This window comes from Varanus komodoensis, unplaced genomic scaffold, assembly GCF_004798865.1.
Source record: "Varanus komodoensis strain SLA01 unplaced genomic scaffold, ASM479886v1 scaffold6_2, whole genome shotgun sequence".
Classification (NCBI taxonomy): Eukaryota; Metazoa; Chordata; class Lepidosauria; order Squamata; family Varanidae; genus Varanus; species Varanus komodoensis.
The window spans coordinates 13,753,732-13,768,839 of NW_025336346.1; the positions used below are offsets into that span (position 1 = coordinate 13,753,732).

The 15,108-nt window shown below is 38.3% G+C and overlaps 1 protein-coding gene across 5 annotated transcripts in view; it reads right to left on the reverse strand.

Moving 5' to 3' along the window:
- Window positions 1-1,757: 1,757 nt before the first annotated feature.
- BICD2 (BICD cargo adaptor 2) overlaps window positions 1,758-15,108 on the reverse strand; it is a 111,234-nt gene continuing 97,883 nt past the window's right edge. For 3 of the 5 annotated variants that reach the window (XM_044451114.1, XM_044451119.1, XM_044451118.1), the window contains exons 6-7: window positions 13,230-13,381; window positions 1,758-7,627 (exon numbers count right to left, since the gene is read on the reverse strand). In XM_044451114.1, coding sequence (XP_044307049.1) covers window positions 7,321-7,627; window positions 13,230-13,381 — 459 coding nt within the window. In that variant the 3' untranslated portion in view covers window positions 1,758-7,320. The remainder of the gene's footprint in view (window positions 7,628-13,229; window positions 13,382-15,108) is intronic. The other 2 variants (XM_044451116.1, XM_044451115.1) reach the window with 2 other exon arrangements.

A 15,108-nucleotide genomic window follows, 5' to 3' on the forward strand; every position in this document is an offset into this window, starting at 1 on the left:
CATAGGATGTCTGTAATCACCTAAGTTCAGAATTCTACAAGCAGCCTCACTGGATTGTGCTGAAAGTGTGTTAAACTGAATGTGCTTACAACTCCACTTCAGAACTATAACCTCAACATAGAGAGCATGCCTGAGCACCTCAATACATGATTAAGGCTAAGATTACACATTAATGCACTGGCCCACATTGTGCACATACATGCCATTGGTGCATAATATAAAATTTTTTGAAACATGACATAAGAGATTTCAGATGGTAGAGGTGAAACCACGAAATTTGACTAATTTAGATTGTAGAGAGGATGTAACAGGAATTTTGTGGCAAACTATTAAGCCAAAGTCTAGACTATGACTTAATTTTTTCTACTATGCACAGTGAATCGCTAGTGAGTAGAAATACTGTCCATGAAACTTGGTTGCGTTAATTCTCGATAGAAAGGTGTTGAGTTTGTGTTACTAAATCCAATTCTCTTTCTCTTTTTCTAGGTAACAGGAGGCATCACTTCTGCTATGTTCCTCTATCAGTCAGGGATGCAATGTAAGAAAAAATGAAACTGACAGACAGGCAAATAATTTCAGCACTTTTTGAAGTTACTAAAATAAAGAGAAAGCTCAACTCCAAGGATCAGTCAGCTAATTCTATAAAACCAGCATTCCCCATTCAGGTGCCCTTCCCACACAAGTGTTTGCCAAAACACCTGGCGGGCACTGGGGTGGGAAAGGCTGTTGCAGAACTATTCTGTTCTCATAGCAAAAGGTAACACTGTAATCCAATCCTATTTTGGATGACGAGGACATCACTACAGCCAAGCATCAAGCACTCAGCATTACATCTTCGGTTGTTCATGACAGGTGGGAGTGTGTGTTACATTTGTAGAAGATTACTTTTCCTGGGATAAAGTGCAATAACACCTGTTCTTACTGCTTCTAGGTCCTCATTTTACAATTCAAATGGCATCTAAATGGAACTGTTAATGTTATTAGTGATGCCTGATAATAAAAATGTGGAACATTTTGCTTCATGTACAATAGACACCTCTAAGTAGATGGAAAGGAAAAAGGAAAACTATATCATGACAGTTAATGTTTTTGATCCACTGGAGAACACTGTGGACTAAATATTTCTCTGAATTGTATTTACTTTGACTGAACTCTGTTACTGTTATAGGTTTATTGCAACCTTGGCCAGCCTGGTGTCTTCAAGGTCTTTTGGACTACAGCTCCAAGCATTTCTGAACATCAGACATACTGTGGATATAATGTGTGGAGGCTTATGAGAGTTCCCAGTCCAAAGTATCTTGAAGGCACCAGTTCATCAAGGTTGGTCTATTGCAATATTGCAACATAGAATAAATGGGATGGGAATAAAATGGAAACCCTCTTTTGCCACCACATAGGAAAGGAAGCTATTTTTTTCCATAAATTATAATACTATTAATAAAGTGAAATACCACTATAGTTTTCCTTGGTAATATATTTGGAGTATTTTAATTATGTCTGTGTGCATTTTATACTACGTAGCACTAAATCTAGCCACAGTTTAATCCCTTCTAAATCTGTTCCATTTCATTGGGAGACTTATGTATCCATGTTTAAATTATTGCCACTTAAATCAGTGGGATATAACTTTGGGTGGCTTATATTATGCAAAACTATCCAGAAGGGTAATGAAATATTCTTTGTACGTTATCAGTTTAAAAGTCCTGAAATACTTCAAGAAAGAAAATTAACATAACTCAAAAATACACCAGCCAGAATGTCTTCTTTCTCCTTTATTGATACTGCCAATGTGACTACCTTTACACAGGTAGATTGCTTTCCTATAAAACATGCACTCTTTTTCCATTAATTTAGAATTAATTTTTTGTCCTCTACACCTCCTAAAATTATCAATTTAACACAATAGTTGTACCTTAATCAGTTCCCACATACTCCTTTTAAGTAGTTACATTAGCTTCTTTTTTCCAGGTCTGTGTAAAGGTTACTTGGCAAAAGTACATGCATATGACAATAAAATGGAGACCAATCCACCACTAAAAGGTAATGCACATAAAACATAATACAGTACTTTGACATTTCAAATAAATACCCACATAGAGATGTAATTTTAAATGTAATCACTTAAGAATCAATACTGTAACCAAAAAGATGAAAATATAAGTCCCCACCTTCTAGGAATAATAAAGTTTCTTCCAGCAAACAGAAAGCCTTTCCCCATGTTAATATTATTATTATTACAATTACTACTCTCTTTGTATTTCTGTCTCTTTCTTTTTTATGAGGAAGAAGGTGGTTTCTCCTTCCCCAGAAGTACCAAATTTAATCATTCGAAGTTGGCCTCAACAAATAGCACCAAAAGGTACATCTTGTTGATGCGTATCTCAGTTTCTGTTTCCTGAAATCACAATGGATTAGATAAAACATGCAAGAGAAAAATATTAAATGCCTTGTTTTTCTTCTTCACATTTGCAAACAATACTATGGTTAACTGGATCCACCACCATACAAAGCTACCAGAACACCAAACATCCCAAGACATCTTCTGTACTGCAACCACAAATGTGTTAATACATCTTGCTTATTTTTGTTTCATAAAGTCCATTTTGGTTCATGAAATATATTCGGGTTTTGCTTTTAAGATTTGTTCATTTATTTTTTTTCTTCTGAGCCCCTGAATTTGCATGATGGAGTATCATTGACTAACAGAATTTTTTACAATTTGCACATATATCATCTATATAGTAGGTTCACCCATTAAAAATGTGCGGTAGGGGAGTTTGCTTTGCACTTATTGCTCCACATCGCTACTAGGTTTCAAAACCATGGTTCCTTTCTTCTCGCACAGACTAAGCTAGCCTAGGCTTCTCCCTTTAAAATTATGAAAGGCACTACCGGCAACAATTAAATGACAAAAAGGCGCTGAAATAGAACACCCTGGCGCTGACAACTTTAGAATTTGTCTTTCTAAAATGTACCACAATTTGGCACAATAAAACAAAGTAGTAACAAAAACAATTCCAATTTGGAATTTAAGTGGTATAGTTGTATAAAATTCTGTTAACCAATCATACACCATGAGATTTTTCCTAAAACCCAGACATTCTGGAAGTTATAGGTAACACTAATATTTATTTTCAAGTGCCTATGACTGTTTTAACCAGAGCAAAGTCAAGTTTTCTTCTTGTTACATTGAACTATTCCTAAGAATAATAATACAATATGAAAAAACCCCAGAATTTGAATACCCTGGATTTCTCAATTAACATGGCAGTCAAAAATCAGTAATTTAAAACAGATAAAGCTTAACATTTTATAATTAAAAAGAAAGAAAAAGCTGCTGATGCACAGCACAATATATAGTTTAGCAGAACTCCTGGTTTGTGTTGAAGCTCTTTTCTAAACACAGTGTAGAGCAAAACCATATAGTATAAACTCTGCCACATGCGGATGGGAAAACATCAAGCACAAGCCCAAAAAGAAGGGAGTCTATTAGCATAAGTCACTGGGTTTTTTCTTTAATATAAACTCTTCTACAAAAAGAATAAAAAGACGTTAAAGTAAATATCAAAAGATTAAAAGTGCACAGGTTTAAACAATCAGACCATTGTTTGTTTTGTTTTAAAAATGAATGCTTTATAATGAAATAAAGAAAAAATACCCATCTGAACATTTCTAAATAAGCCATAATAAGCTACCATGGCAATTATTACATTATGAAGTATTTTTCTTCAGCATTTGTAAGTTTTCTTCCTGCAGCAGCACTTAAAGGATAAAGCTGTATTTCTTTGTATCCAGATATCATATGCCAAAAAATAAAATGAAAAAACAATGCAGTTGCATACTGGAACTGATGTGTTTTTGCATTAAGTAAAAAACAAAATCAAGAGAGAGATACATTAGCAGTGGTTTCCATTCTTTGTGCAACGGGCTACCACCACTTCTAACCATAACGACACAGGTTAAGATACGAAGCTGCACTGTTGCAATGGCCTTCTTCAGGAACTACTCTACAGCTGGAAAGTGGAAAGTGACAAATAAAAACAAAAATATTAGAAATGAAGAAAAAAAGGTCATTCTTCAATTCAAGAAAGGAAAACTTAAAATGCACACAAATGTGTGCTGCAGGAAGTCCAGAGCACATTAGTCAGCTGAGGGGCATCTGTTAGTCTTCTAAGGTAAAGAAGCCAATGTAGCTTATGTGTGCTTCAAGCATCTGAAACAATGCTTTGCTGCACCGTCTGTTAGCAAAAGCTGTGCAGGAAGAAAAGTTCCTTACAAGTCCTGAAATCAAGCTATGCTGCTCAAGCAGAAGTAAACAGTAAGAATGCAAGAGAAGTTATCAATGAAGCTGTAGCCTCTCCAGAAACATGCAGGTCAGTCAGTGTATCATGCCAGCTAATACCGAGATCAGTCAAATCATTCAGGAGAAAAGTCCTGCTTGCAGAGGTAGGTGATGGCTTAGTAAGATTTCCATGCTTTATCTCCACTCAAAAAAGCTTTATGATATAGTTAGTTTTAGGAAATGAATAACCCAGTAGGTGCAAGTCTACCCAAACACAACCCCAGTGTACACACATGGACAAATCATCTTTGGAATTACTCCAAGTTTCTGTCCAGATTTTACCCCTAGTGAACACACACACATCCAGCTGTTTCATGTAAAAGTGCAGCTGGGCTGCTCCTGGGTACTACCCTCTAAACACAGATATTGTGAATGTCCCAAATGTAAAATGGGGCAAGGGCTGATAGGACTGAAGATTTGTTTGTGGGGATGGATGTGTGAAAAGGGTAGACATAACAATGGGAAGTATTACTAAGCCGGTTGAAAACTCTCCAGCTGGGAAAAACCTATATCCAGCAAAATGAACTGACACCCTATGGCCATCTCACAATACTGAAACCTCCATATTTCATATCAATTAACTTGAAAATTTGCCAATGCAATTGATTTCTTAAAAATTTCCTTTCCCCTTGTGAGTATTCTGTGTTACGAGCACCACCAGAGAAAAGGATCCACTTAGAATTGTGATTAATAGCTCCCCATCAATATGGAAGCAAAAGTGATTGCTGCTTCTAATGGAGCAAAATAGCTTAAGTGTTCTAAATGCCTGGTAATTTCCAAGGCATTTTGTAAAAGGGGGAGGGGTTAAAAAGGCCTTTTGGATTATTGTGCATCAAAGAGGAGAAAAGCAGGATTGAACATTGTTAAAAGGTGTTCTGCCCCTAAAAATCTCAAAACCTGCTAAATATCAATATTAAAGCTCAGATTTAGGAGAATACACTGTTTTCTGTAAATGTGGTAATAAAGCGAGGCATAGACGACCTGCCATTTTGACCCTAGGCAACCTATTGAAAAATAGCTCTCAAGTTTGCCAAATCTTCAGTAATACATTAAACTGGACCATTCATAATCATGTATAGCTTAGAATATATCACTTCAAATCATCCAGTTTCTAGATGTCAGGACTTTTTTTTACCGTCTCAGATTGCAGTTTGTTCTTCCTGTTTGTTTTTCTTCCTAATCTCTCGAGAGATCCAAGCACTACTTGGCTCTCCTTTGCTAGGGAAGCAGACAGCACTCCCCTTATTACCTTACAGCAACATTGCTTGATCTCCTAACTACTTTATAGGCAGAGTGGCAATACAGAGGAAGCAAGCTGCTGATCATCTAAAAGGAAAAGTGAGATGAGACAGTACAACACCGCGTTCACATGGCTTTGGGGGGGAAATAATTGTACGACTATCAGCAGACACAGCTGTGCAGTCCTGCATCACTCTTAGTAATATTCTAGGCATACAAAGTTACTTGAAAAGAGTACAAAATGAACAGGGCTTTACATTAAAATAAAGTTTGGGGCTAGGCACTTTTGAATCTTTTGTTTCTGCTGCTTCTTTTTTTAATGTGCCTCAGTGTGCTCCTTAAATTTACCACAATTTTAAAACCAACATTTTTCCTCCAGTCATGTATCATTCCCATTTCAATAGGCACCAATTATGAAGTACACTTTCAAAAAATCATCAGACATATTGAAATTAAGTGGCTTAAAAGGGCCCTTAAAAGTTCAATACCGGATGAAATTATCTTTTTATAGATTACATATATGCTAACCTACTTCACAATTATTCGCAAGAAAAAACTGATTCTTTAATTTCTGGTGCCTAGAATGTAGAGCCCTGTGAAATGTGTGCTTGCATAAGAAATGCAGTTTGCTTTTTCGCTTAAACAAAACTCAGAGCTCTGCAATACTATTCTATTAAAGCCTTAATACTGACAGTTAAGTAGAACTGCATTGCAACTTGACAATACTAGCATATACTCCTATTAATTCTGTATACGTACTTTGTGCAGATACAGTAATAATGGACGGAACTTTAATCACTTTAAAATCCCACTGACTGAAATTAGTGTTAAGCACTTGTTTAACTTTCTCACTGAAATCAAGGAGATTAAAATGAGTTTAATGGGCTAGGTGAAGCCCCATGTGTAACACATCTTCCTGGCATAAAAGTAACAACACGACACTATTGAAACTTTTGTAGTATGTGGTAATGTCTCTCGACACAACTGCTCTGAAGCACTGAGATCCTAAGTTTGCTTTCTCCTAGCAATAAGTTTTATTTCAGAACAGGCAATAATGCATACATATCCCCTTTCTTTCTTTTTTTAAATTGTGCAATTTTCTAGGTTAACTCTCTGCAGCCAAGTCAGTGATGACCACAGCATTTCAAAAGGTATCCTCCCTATTAGGCTGTCCCAGCTTGTACAGCTGATAAGAAATCTCTTCAAATTAGCTGAGTAATGACAATGGCAGCAACCCATTGTCAGTGTAGTTTTAATTTAGATTCAGCTCTCATTTTAAGCACAGTTTCTTAATACCATACTATAGACCTAATTTTAAGTGTTTCATTCCACCACTTCTCAAACACATTAAGCAAGGAGATCTCTTAGCCAGTGAAGTTAGCCCCCTTGCTCATCACCCAGGGAAAGGATCACATTTGTGCTATACAAGCTACAGTTAGTAACACCAGGTGCAATGAACCTGGCACGCACCTTTAACACTTACCCATAAACAGCAAAATCACAGTCGTTCATCATGGAAAGAGCCAAGTGCTTTTCCACCATTTCGTTGTTAACAGCATCCCCCCTCCCCATGCGTGTGAATCAGTTACAGTTAAGACCACTATAATACAGGCTGTATTACATGGTTTAACAACATACTAGTACAAACCACTCATCACTGCAACATTAATATAGTGGGGATTTATGCTGACATTCAACAGCACAAACAGAAGCATATTTATAGCCTCCTATTTTCCTTCTTAATCACAATAGATTTTATATTTCTCACTGCAAAACACCTGGTTATTAAGCACAGACCCTTCAGACCTGTCTCCACACGATCGTATATGACTTACGCTGGGGTTACTACTCTTGGGTTTGGAAGCGGATTTTGTGCGCACCCTTTTGGACTGCTCGTGGTCCAGCTCAAGATGCTCCAGGCGCTGAGTCAAAGCCAGCTTTTGCTGAATGGCCATACGAAGCAATGAATTCAGCGTCTTCTTCTCATCTTCAGCTGCAGCCAGCTGGCGTTGCATTTCATCCAACTGGGTGACATATTCATCACATCTGCAATGAGAGAAAGCACTTTTAAAACAATACAGTTTTGAATATTGGCTAGTTCACATTGTATTGCTTTTAGTCACTTTTGAAACTTCACAAGTAGTTTCACATGTATGAGCAGCAAAATCTGTAGGCCAAGAGAACACACTGATCTGAAGGACAAAGTATTTCCTGGCTTACATGTTATACTAATTATGCAAGTATATGGCTTCCAAGACTACATAGATAGTCAAAATTAATCAGCTCGAGAACTTACAACCATCTTACTTAAGGAGGTGCAACCTTTCATAAGGGGCATGATTTTTAGTCTTAACCGTGCATTCAGCAAATGAACCTTATACTCATACTGTCTTACATGCGCATGTGCATGTGTGAAAGAACTGTATCTTATCGGGAATGTTAGTTGCACATCCTCGGACCATGAAGTTAATACTATCCAAATTGGAATCTATTATTTCTGTACCAAAAATTGTTCTCCAGCTCTGCTCACGTAAAGACTACCATATTTCCATTTACATCTGTTCTCTGCCTAACATTAGGACCTGTGCATTTCAATCAGAACTGAGAGACAGAACTAAGTAGCATGTACACTTTATATATTTCTAAAATAGGGCAACATCTTGCTACTTTCTTCCAGTAGCCTTGAACGCACGTTGCACCACGCCCTGCCCATCATGAAGCTAATCCCATTATGTCTGCATAACTTCTGCTACATTACATTTGCAGAGTGTTAATAACTGCAGGCTTTGGAGCAACAATAAAAGTTATACCATGACAAACTGCATATTTCTTTCCACTAAAGCATTCCACTGTGAAGTTACTTTCTGTACAATTCATAATCCAGCCATTCCACTATGGAAATGCCTGCTTTCTTATTGTGTATCCTGAATTGCTGATCAAGTTTCAGAGTTTTTTTTACAGCCCACAGGTTCTAAAGCATATACTGTTGCAATAGTTTTAAACCGGAGCCATAATATAAATCACATTGCTCATCTTCAGTGGCTAGTGCAGTGGTAAGGAACCACTACGGATGCACCTTGTCAGTGTCCTCAGGCAGTACCAGCTGAAACTCATCCAACAAAAGTGGGCAAGACCATGCTGTAGATTCCTCCCCTGATTCGCCTGCTATAACACTGGAGTCTTAAGTCCTAGCAGGTGACAGAGGTTTCATCTTAGAAGTGCCTTGCAAATATATCATAGCAGGCCTCTGTGGATCCACAGCATCCTTAGGGCCAATTCACAGTAAGACCAGGGCAATTCTGAAATGCTCTGGTGGGTGGCTCAGAGTGGCAAACACAGCATATTTCACTCTCCCTGAATTTACTTGTCCGCAGGCACAGGTAAGTGTGGAGTTTTTCTCCATCTCCACTTATTTTGTTTCATTGCTCTCAGCTCCAGGTTATACAAGCTCCGTGGTGCAGAGAACGTTCAGGGCCAATCATGTCAAATCCCGGGGTCATTGCTGCATATTCCAAATCAGGGTTTTGATAGGAAAGCCAATTGTATCAGACAGAAAATACTTTCAATCTCTCCCTCATGGATGCAAGGAGAAAGAGAGGAGAGTTCTGGCAAGAGAGTTCTTGCAGAGTCTCTGTAATAACAGTAAAACATCGTATAATTCCCAGCCCCTTCTCACTGATATGTTACAGCTGCATGTATATGCTATAGTTGCTATTCGTATATTTAGATTCTGACATTGTACTGATTTGTCACTTGAACTGAGAATCCTGGCTTGTTGCTCCCTGGTTTATAAGAGGAGTAACAGTCAGGATTTCTGGTTTGGATGACATGCGTAATCACACTGGCTGGGAGAAACCAAGCAGGAAGAAATCCTGGTGTACTAGAATTGTTGCTTATTGTTTTGCGCAAATGCAGCCAGTGACTAGAAAGTTCTTGCCTCCGGTTTTCCCTGTCATAGTGTCAGCAAAGCCAATTTATTAAACTGGCACCATTAAAGGGGAAGAATACAAGACAAATGAAATTTCACTAGGTTTACATGCTTAGGTAGTACTGATACATCTTTTTCAGAATTACAAAGGAAAGGTTATTTAGGACTAAGGCTTTGATAGCAACTACATTCTTGCCCCAACAATAAAACAAGGAATTCAAGATTTAATGTACATGTTGCTAATTTTGACATATTTCAAGTAAGAAATGCAGCAATAAATTTGAAGTTTTTGGCATAAGAGAAAAAACAGCATAATGGCTGAGGATAAGGCAAAGCTCAGAACCTTTAAAATGCTGTATTTAGTGGCTATATTATTCTCTTTAAAATATACCAGAGATTAATCTGTTACTAGTTATATTACTAACTGCTTCAATAGAAGTTCAGCATCAGTATAGGTCATTAACAGTGCCACACACTATTACTTCTCCACATACATTTTTAAATAATCTGCAATTCAATGCTCTGTCTGCAAAATGATTAATTAATCCCGGGATATTTTCCAGACTGCATTTCATTATAACATGGCATGGCACAAAATCATTACTTGAAAGAGTCATCTGCCATTAATTATTCCCATACAACTTATTGCAGGCTCACTTATAATCAGAGTGATGACTTGTCAGCCATTCTCCTTAAAAGCGACTATGGAAAAAATAAACTTAGCAAACAGATCCTTGGGTAATACTCTGTACTAGATTATGCTCAGCAGCACTAAACTCTATTAGAAGTACAAATAGCTCAGTTTGGAGCAAGTTTATCAAAGAGTGATTTCCTTTAGGTTTACAGGGAATTTGGTTCCAGGTAAGTAGACTTGGGATTGCACCCTAAATGAGATTCAGAAAGCCCTCAATATTGTTTTGATTATTAAAAAGGTGGATAATAAAGAGAATGGCAATTAAAGCAACATACATGGCCTTATATGGGACTCTTAAGAGTCTCACACAGGACCATATTCCAATATATTTTGCATATACCCTACAGAATTGAGAATAAAAACAGCTGATTTGATCTTTATGCCAACTGTAATTTTCTAGAGAACCCTCCCTTTTCACTTTTAGGTCCCATCTCTAACCCATATGTTGAACCTTCAGCTGTTTATGATTACATTACCTTCCTGACATGACAAGCAACCAGTCTGGCTGCTTGCCAGGCAATGTGTGTGTTTTGACAACCTAGCCTCAAGAGTTTTCCTTGGAAAGTGTCATCCTGGCAGGGAGTTACAGGGAGTGAGAAATGCAACAGTTTAGATCTGGGTAGTCAGGTTCTGGAACCTGAGAGCACATCTGGTAATCTGAGAAACTCTCCAGGGCACCACCACAAACAGGCACACCTGCCTGCAGCCATCTGTCCTCCCTGAGACTGCCTCTGAGCCTCACGTAAGGCCCAGAGTCATGAACGGACAACGAGGACAGGAGCAGCTAGAGGTCCTCACTTTTCCTTTGAAGGCTTTGGCCTGTAAGAAATGTTGTTTTGTTTTGAGTTTTAAAGTAGGAAGGAAGAGGAGACTTGAAAGGCAACGAGAAGAGTGTCCAAGACTGCACTGGTGTCTACCAGTGCCAATTGTCTACCTCTGGATTAAATTATAGATAGTTTACAAGCCTTCAGCTAACTTTTTCTTTTATCCAGACCTACATCCCTTGCTTCATAGGGGTTAAAAATGCATCTTACCACAGTGGTTGTTTCATTCCCACCTCTGAGCTGCCTTCCTTTCTGCTTAAAGCAGGGGTCTCAAACTCAACTTACCTGGGGGCCGCTGGAAGTAGAGTCTGGGTGAGGCTGGGCCGCATCAAGTATTCCACCACCGCGGTGGTGGTGGGCCGCTCATCCCGCGGCCGGCCCGGGTGCCGCCGGCGCTTTGAAGGCCACAGGGCCCCTCCCCCGTGCCTCGCCCGTCCTGGCAATTGGCCCACGGGCTTGAGACCCCTGGCTTAAAGAGTGACTGGGAGCCTATGGCAGACATGCCATTGCACCAATTTCACAGGCACCATCCTATAAAAGGATGGCCTAGTCTTTTACTAAACACCTTATATTTGGAATTCAGGGAATCTATTCCAGGCCACCTCTTCTGCCAGAATGTCAGACAGAGACATGTAATTTCTGTTTCAACTTTGCCTCTTACTATAATTGCCAACAGCATGGAAATGATGACCTCATCTTTTTTTTTAACTGATAAGGCCATATTGGAAGTTAGAACCAACGTTTTCTCTGTATGACTTGCCTGCATGACTTGACTTCTACTTTATTGAGAACCGTAAGTGAAAAAGCTCCCAAGAAAAAGCAGGAAACTTAAGCTACAGGCGAGATCAAGGAAAAGTGGGGCAGAAACCATTGACTGCATAACATGATACATAATTCAATATGCAGGTACAGGGGCTGTGAATTTCTGTTTCTGGTTTGCTCTATCAACGATTCCTCTTAACACAACTCAAAATGCATGCTGCACAAACAGCACAAAGACAATGCACCAGGATACAATAAAAATGTCTTCCAAACCAATCATGTCAACAAAGGAACAAGGACAGGGATCCAATGAAGACATCCAACAACAGGGACATTTGATAGTCAATAATTACTTATTTGGACTTAAAGTAAAAGTTCACTACAAATTAATAATCAATACATAGGTACATGGTAGATGAAAGAGAAACAATAAAAAAACTCTGCACGTAGCACCGTTTGCTTTTTTTGTAATATATAACTTTGATATAATCATTCTTTGAATTTCCCTGAAGCCTGCCACATTTCCTATTTTAATCAGGGGTGCATTATAATACTTTCTTGAAACATATAGGACCCCATTTAAGAGAAAATAGCAGAACAGCCTTCTGCTCATCTCCACAACCTACCAATGTTACAAAGGTGAACCATCGCCCCATAAAGTCCACTGTTTTTACATACCAATCACATTTCCAGAATAACTTCCTTACAGCTATTTCCTCAAAGACTTTTCAGCTGAACTTGCACATATGTGACAAGGTTCTTCCCTATTCCCACAATGCTTATCCCCAACAATTTTGCTTTTAAATAGGAAGCCTGTGGCAGGTGATGATTTGCAAGCCACAAATAAAACACACATCATCCTTCATAGCATGTGATATATAGCCATGCCTTCCAGCAGCCGCACATCTGTTAATGAGAGAAACAAACCTTCTCCACACACCGTAGTCCAGTGATTAAACTGAATGGTAAGGGAAGGACAAGTCTGTTTATATTGTCACCTTTTATAAACACCTAACACATCCCTCTAAAGTTACCAGATTTTGTGTATGATTATTTATTGTTCAATTATAGCTACACCTTCATAATGTTTTAATTTTTATTTTGTTCTTTTAAAATATAGACTCACAACCCAACTTGCACTCACCTCCACTTTTATGTTATAAATAACACACATAATCAACTTTAGGAATTTCTGATTGGCTGTGTGTGGAATGCATATTGTTAAAGAGAACATCTTATATTTTTGTGTGAACCAGAAAAAAAGGAATTTACTACAGAAAATAATTCTGTGAATAATAATCTGCAGAAAATCATTCTCTCTCTCATTGTTATTAATCAATTAAGAAAATTATCTTTATACATCACAAGTTCGATAGAGTAGCAAGTAAGTTTTTCTATGTCTTCTATAACCTTCTTATATTGAATATCCTATGTATTTACCTTGTAGCAAACATGGCCCTCAGAGAAGAGAAGGTAGCAGCATCTTCCTTTAAAGCTTTCAGTTCATTACGCAGCTTCATCATGGTCTCTGTAACCATAGCCTTTTCATTTTCATACTTGCTTTTCAAGTTGGCAAGGGCAACCTCTGCCGTCTTGTTTGCAAAAAAACAAAAACAAAAACAAAAAAAGAGAAATGTTTGCAGTTAACGGAACTTTTTCATTAGTAATTGAATAAAGAGTATTTTAATCTGTTCAAATACCAAAATGGGTTTGCAGAAGAGTAACTCCACAGGAATTAGACAGTTCCATAGGACAATTAAATAAATCACATCTTATTACATTTGAGAATACTCTTCCCACAGATCTAAATAAGAAACAAAATAGCTAAGCAATAGGCATCCTACAACTTGACCCAGCTTTTGTCATGAAACTCTGAAGTGGACCGCTACTTTCCTCCTCCTACTGCTCACCGACTGGGCCCCATTTCTTACCCCTTCATCTCAGTGGCCAGTGCCCATCTGTAAATCATGGAAAGTGTGTTCTATGAAAGGAGAATATGAAAGGAAATAAGGGCCATTGGCTTAATGCCGGGCACAGGGAATTGCAGCTGCACCCCTCACCATGAACCTGAGGAGGACGTGCTTCCCGCCCGGCCCTTCCATCATGGACAGGGACTTTCCCTGGACCCCTCCCATCTCCTAGGCAACTGGAGCACCTGGAAGGGCTCCTCAGGCAATAAGTTTTGTGTGTGTGTGAGAGAGAGAGAGACAGAGACACAGAGAGAACACACAATATATTTTCAATATAATCACAATCTCTCACAGAACCCCGGTGACCTTTTGCAGAACCCACGAGTGCCAGGGACTCCCAGCCAAGAGGTTGCACCATGGATTTGTCCAATTTGCTTTCAAAGCCAGCCAAGTTAGTTGACATCACCAAATCTTATGGCAAGGAATTCATAAATTAATTGTGTGTTGTGTGAAAAAGTGTTTTGTTTTTCCCTTTGAAAATATGCAGTTAAGTTTATTTCACTGGAGGACCCAGAGCTCTTGTATTCTGAGTGAGGGGGAAAAATTCTCATTACCTGCTTTCTTTATAATATGCATAATTCTCTCTATTACATTCCCCCTCTCCCTGTATTGTCTTTTTTCCAAGATTAAAAAAAAACCCTGAACATTTTTATTCCCCAGCTATGACTATTTTGAATGCCCATTTCTCTACCTCTCCTAGTTTTAAGTTTTCTATTTTGAGATGGGACCAGAAGTTGCACACAGTATTTGAGATGTGGCTGCACCACAGATTTGTATACCACAGTTTTATTTTTACTTTCTTTCCTGATGATCCTGAGTATAGAATTTGCTTTTCTCACGGCTGCCACAAAGAGCAGATTCAAGGGAGGGTTAAATACATTTTAAACAGTATAACCTGTACGCAGGATTATAAAATACTTACAGAAATATACTTCCACGTGGTTGGAAAAAGTTTGCAGTAGAATGAAGTGGAAGAATGGACTGTGCCTCTTTAAATTACAGCTAGGTTTAGATGTTTCCAGAAATTTAAAAAAATGTAAATAACTACAACAAAAAATAACTAGCGCATAGGAGAAATCATTCTAATCTAACCTGTCATGGCTGATATGCTGGTTTTCTGCCTGTAAGTCTGCAAATGTCTGCTTCTAAGATAAGGGACATATTTAAATCTTTGATACCACCTCCACACCTTCAACTAAAAGTGGTACAATTGATCCCCCCATCTCAGTGGACCTGAATGACTTAACAGAAAGAAAGAAGCAATGGCAGCATGCGCATTCAACAACTGAGATAACTGTACATATGCCAACTTTTGATATCAAAAATACTGCCCACCCAGCTCCGAGAAC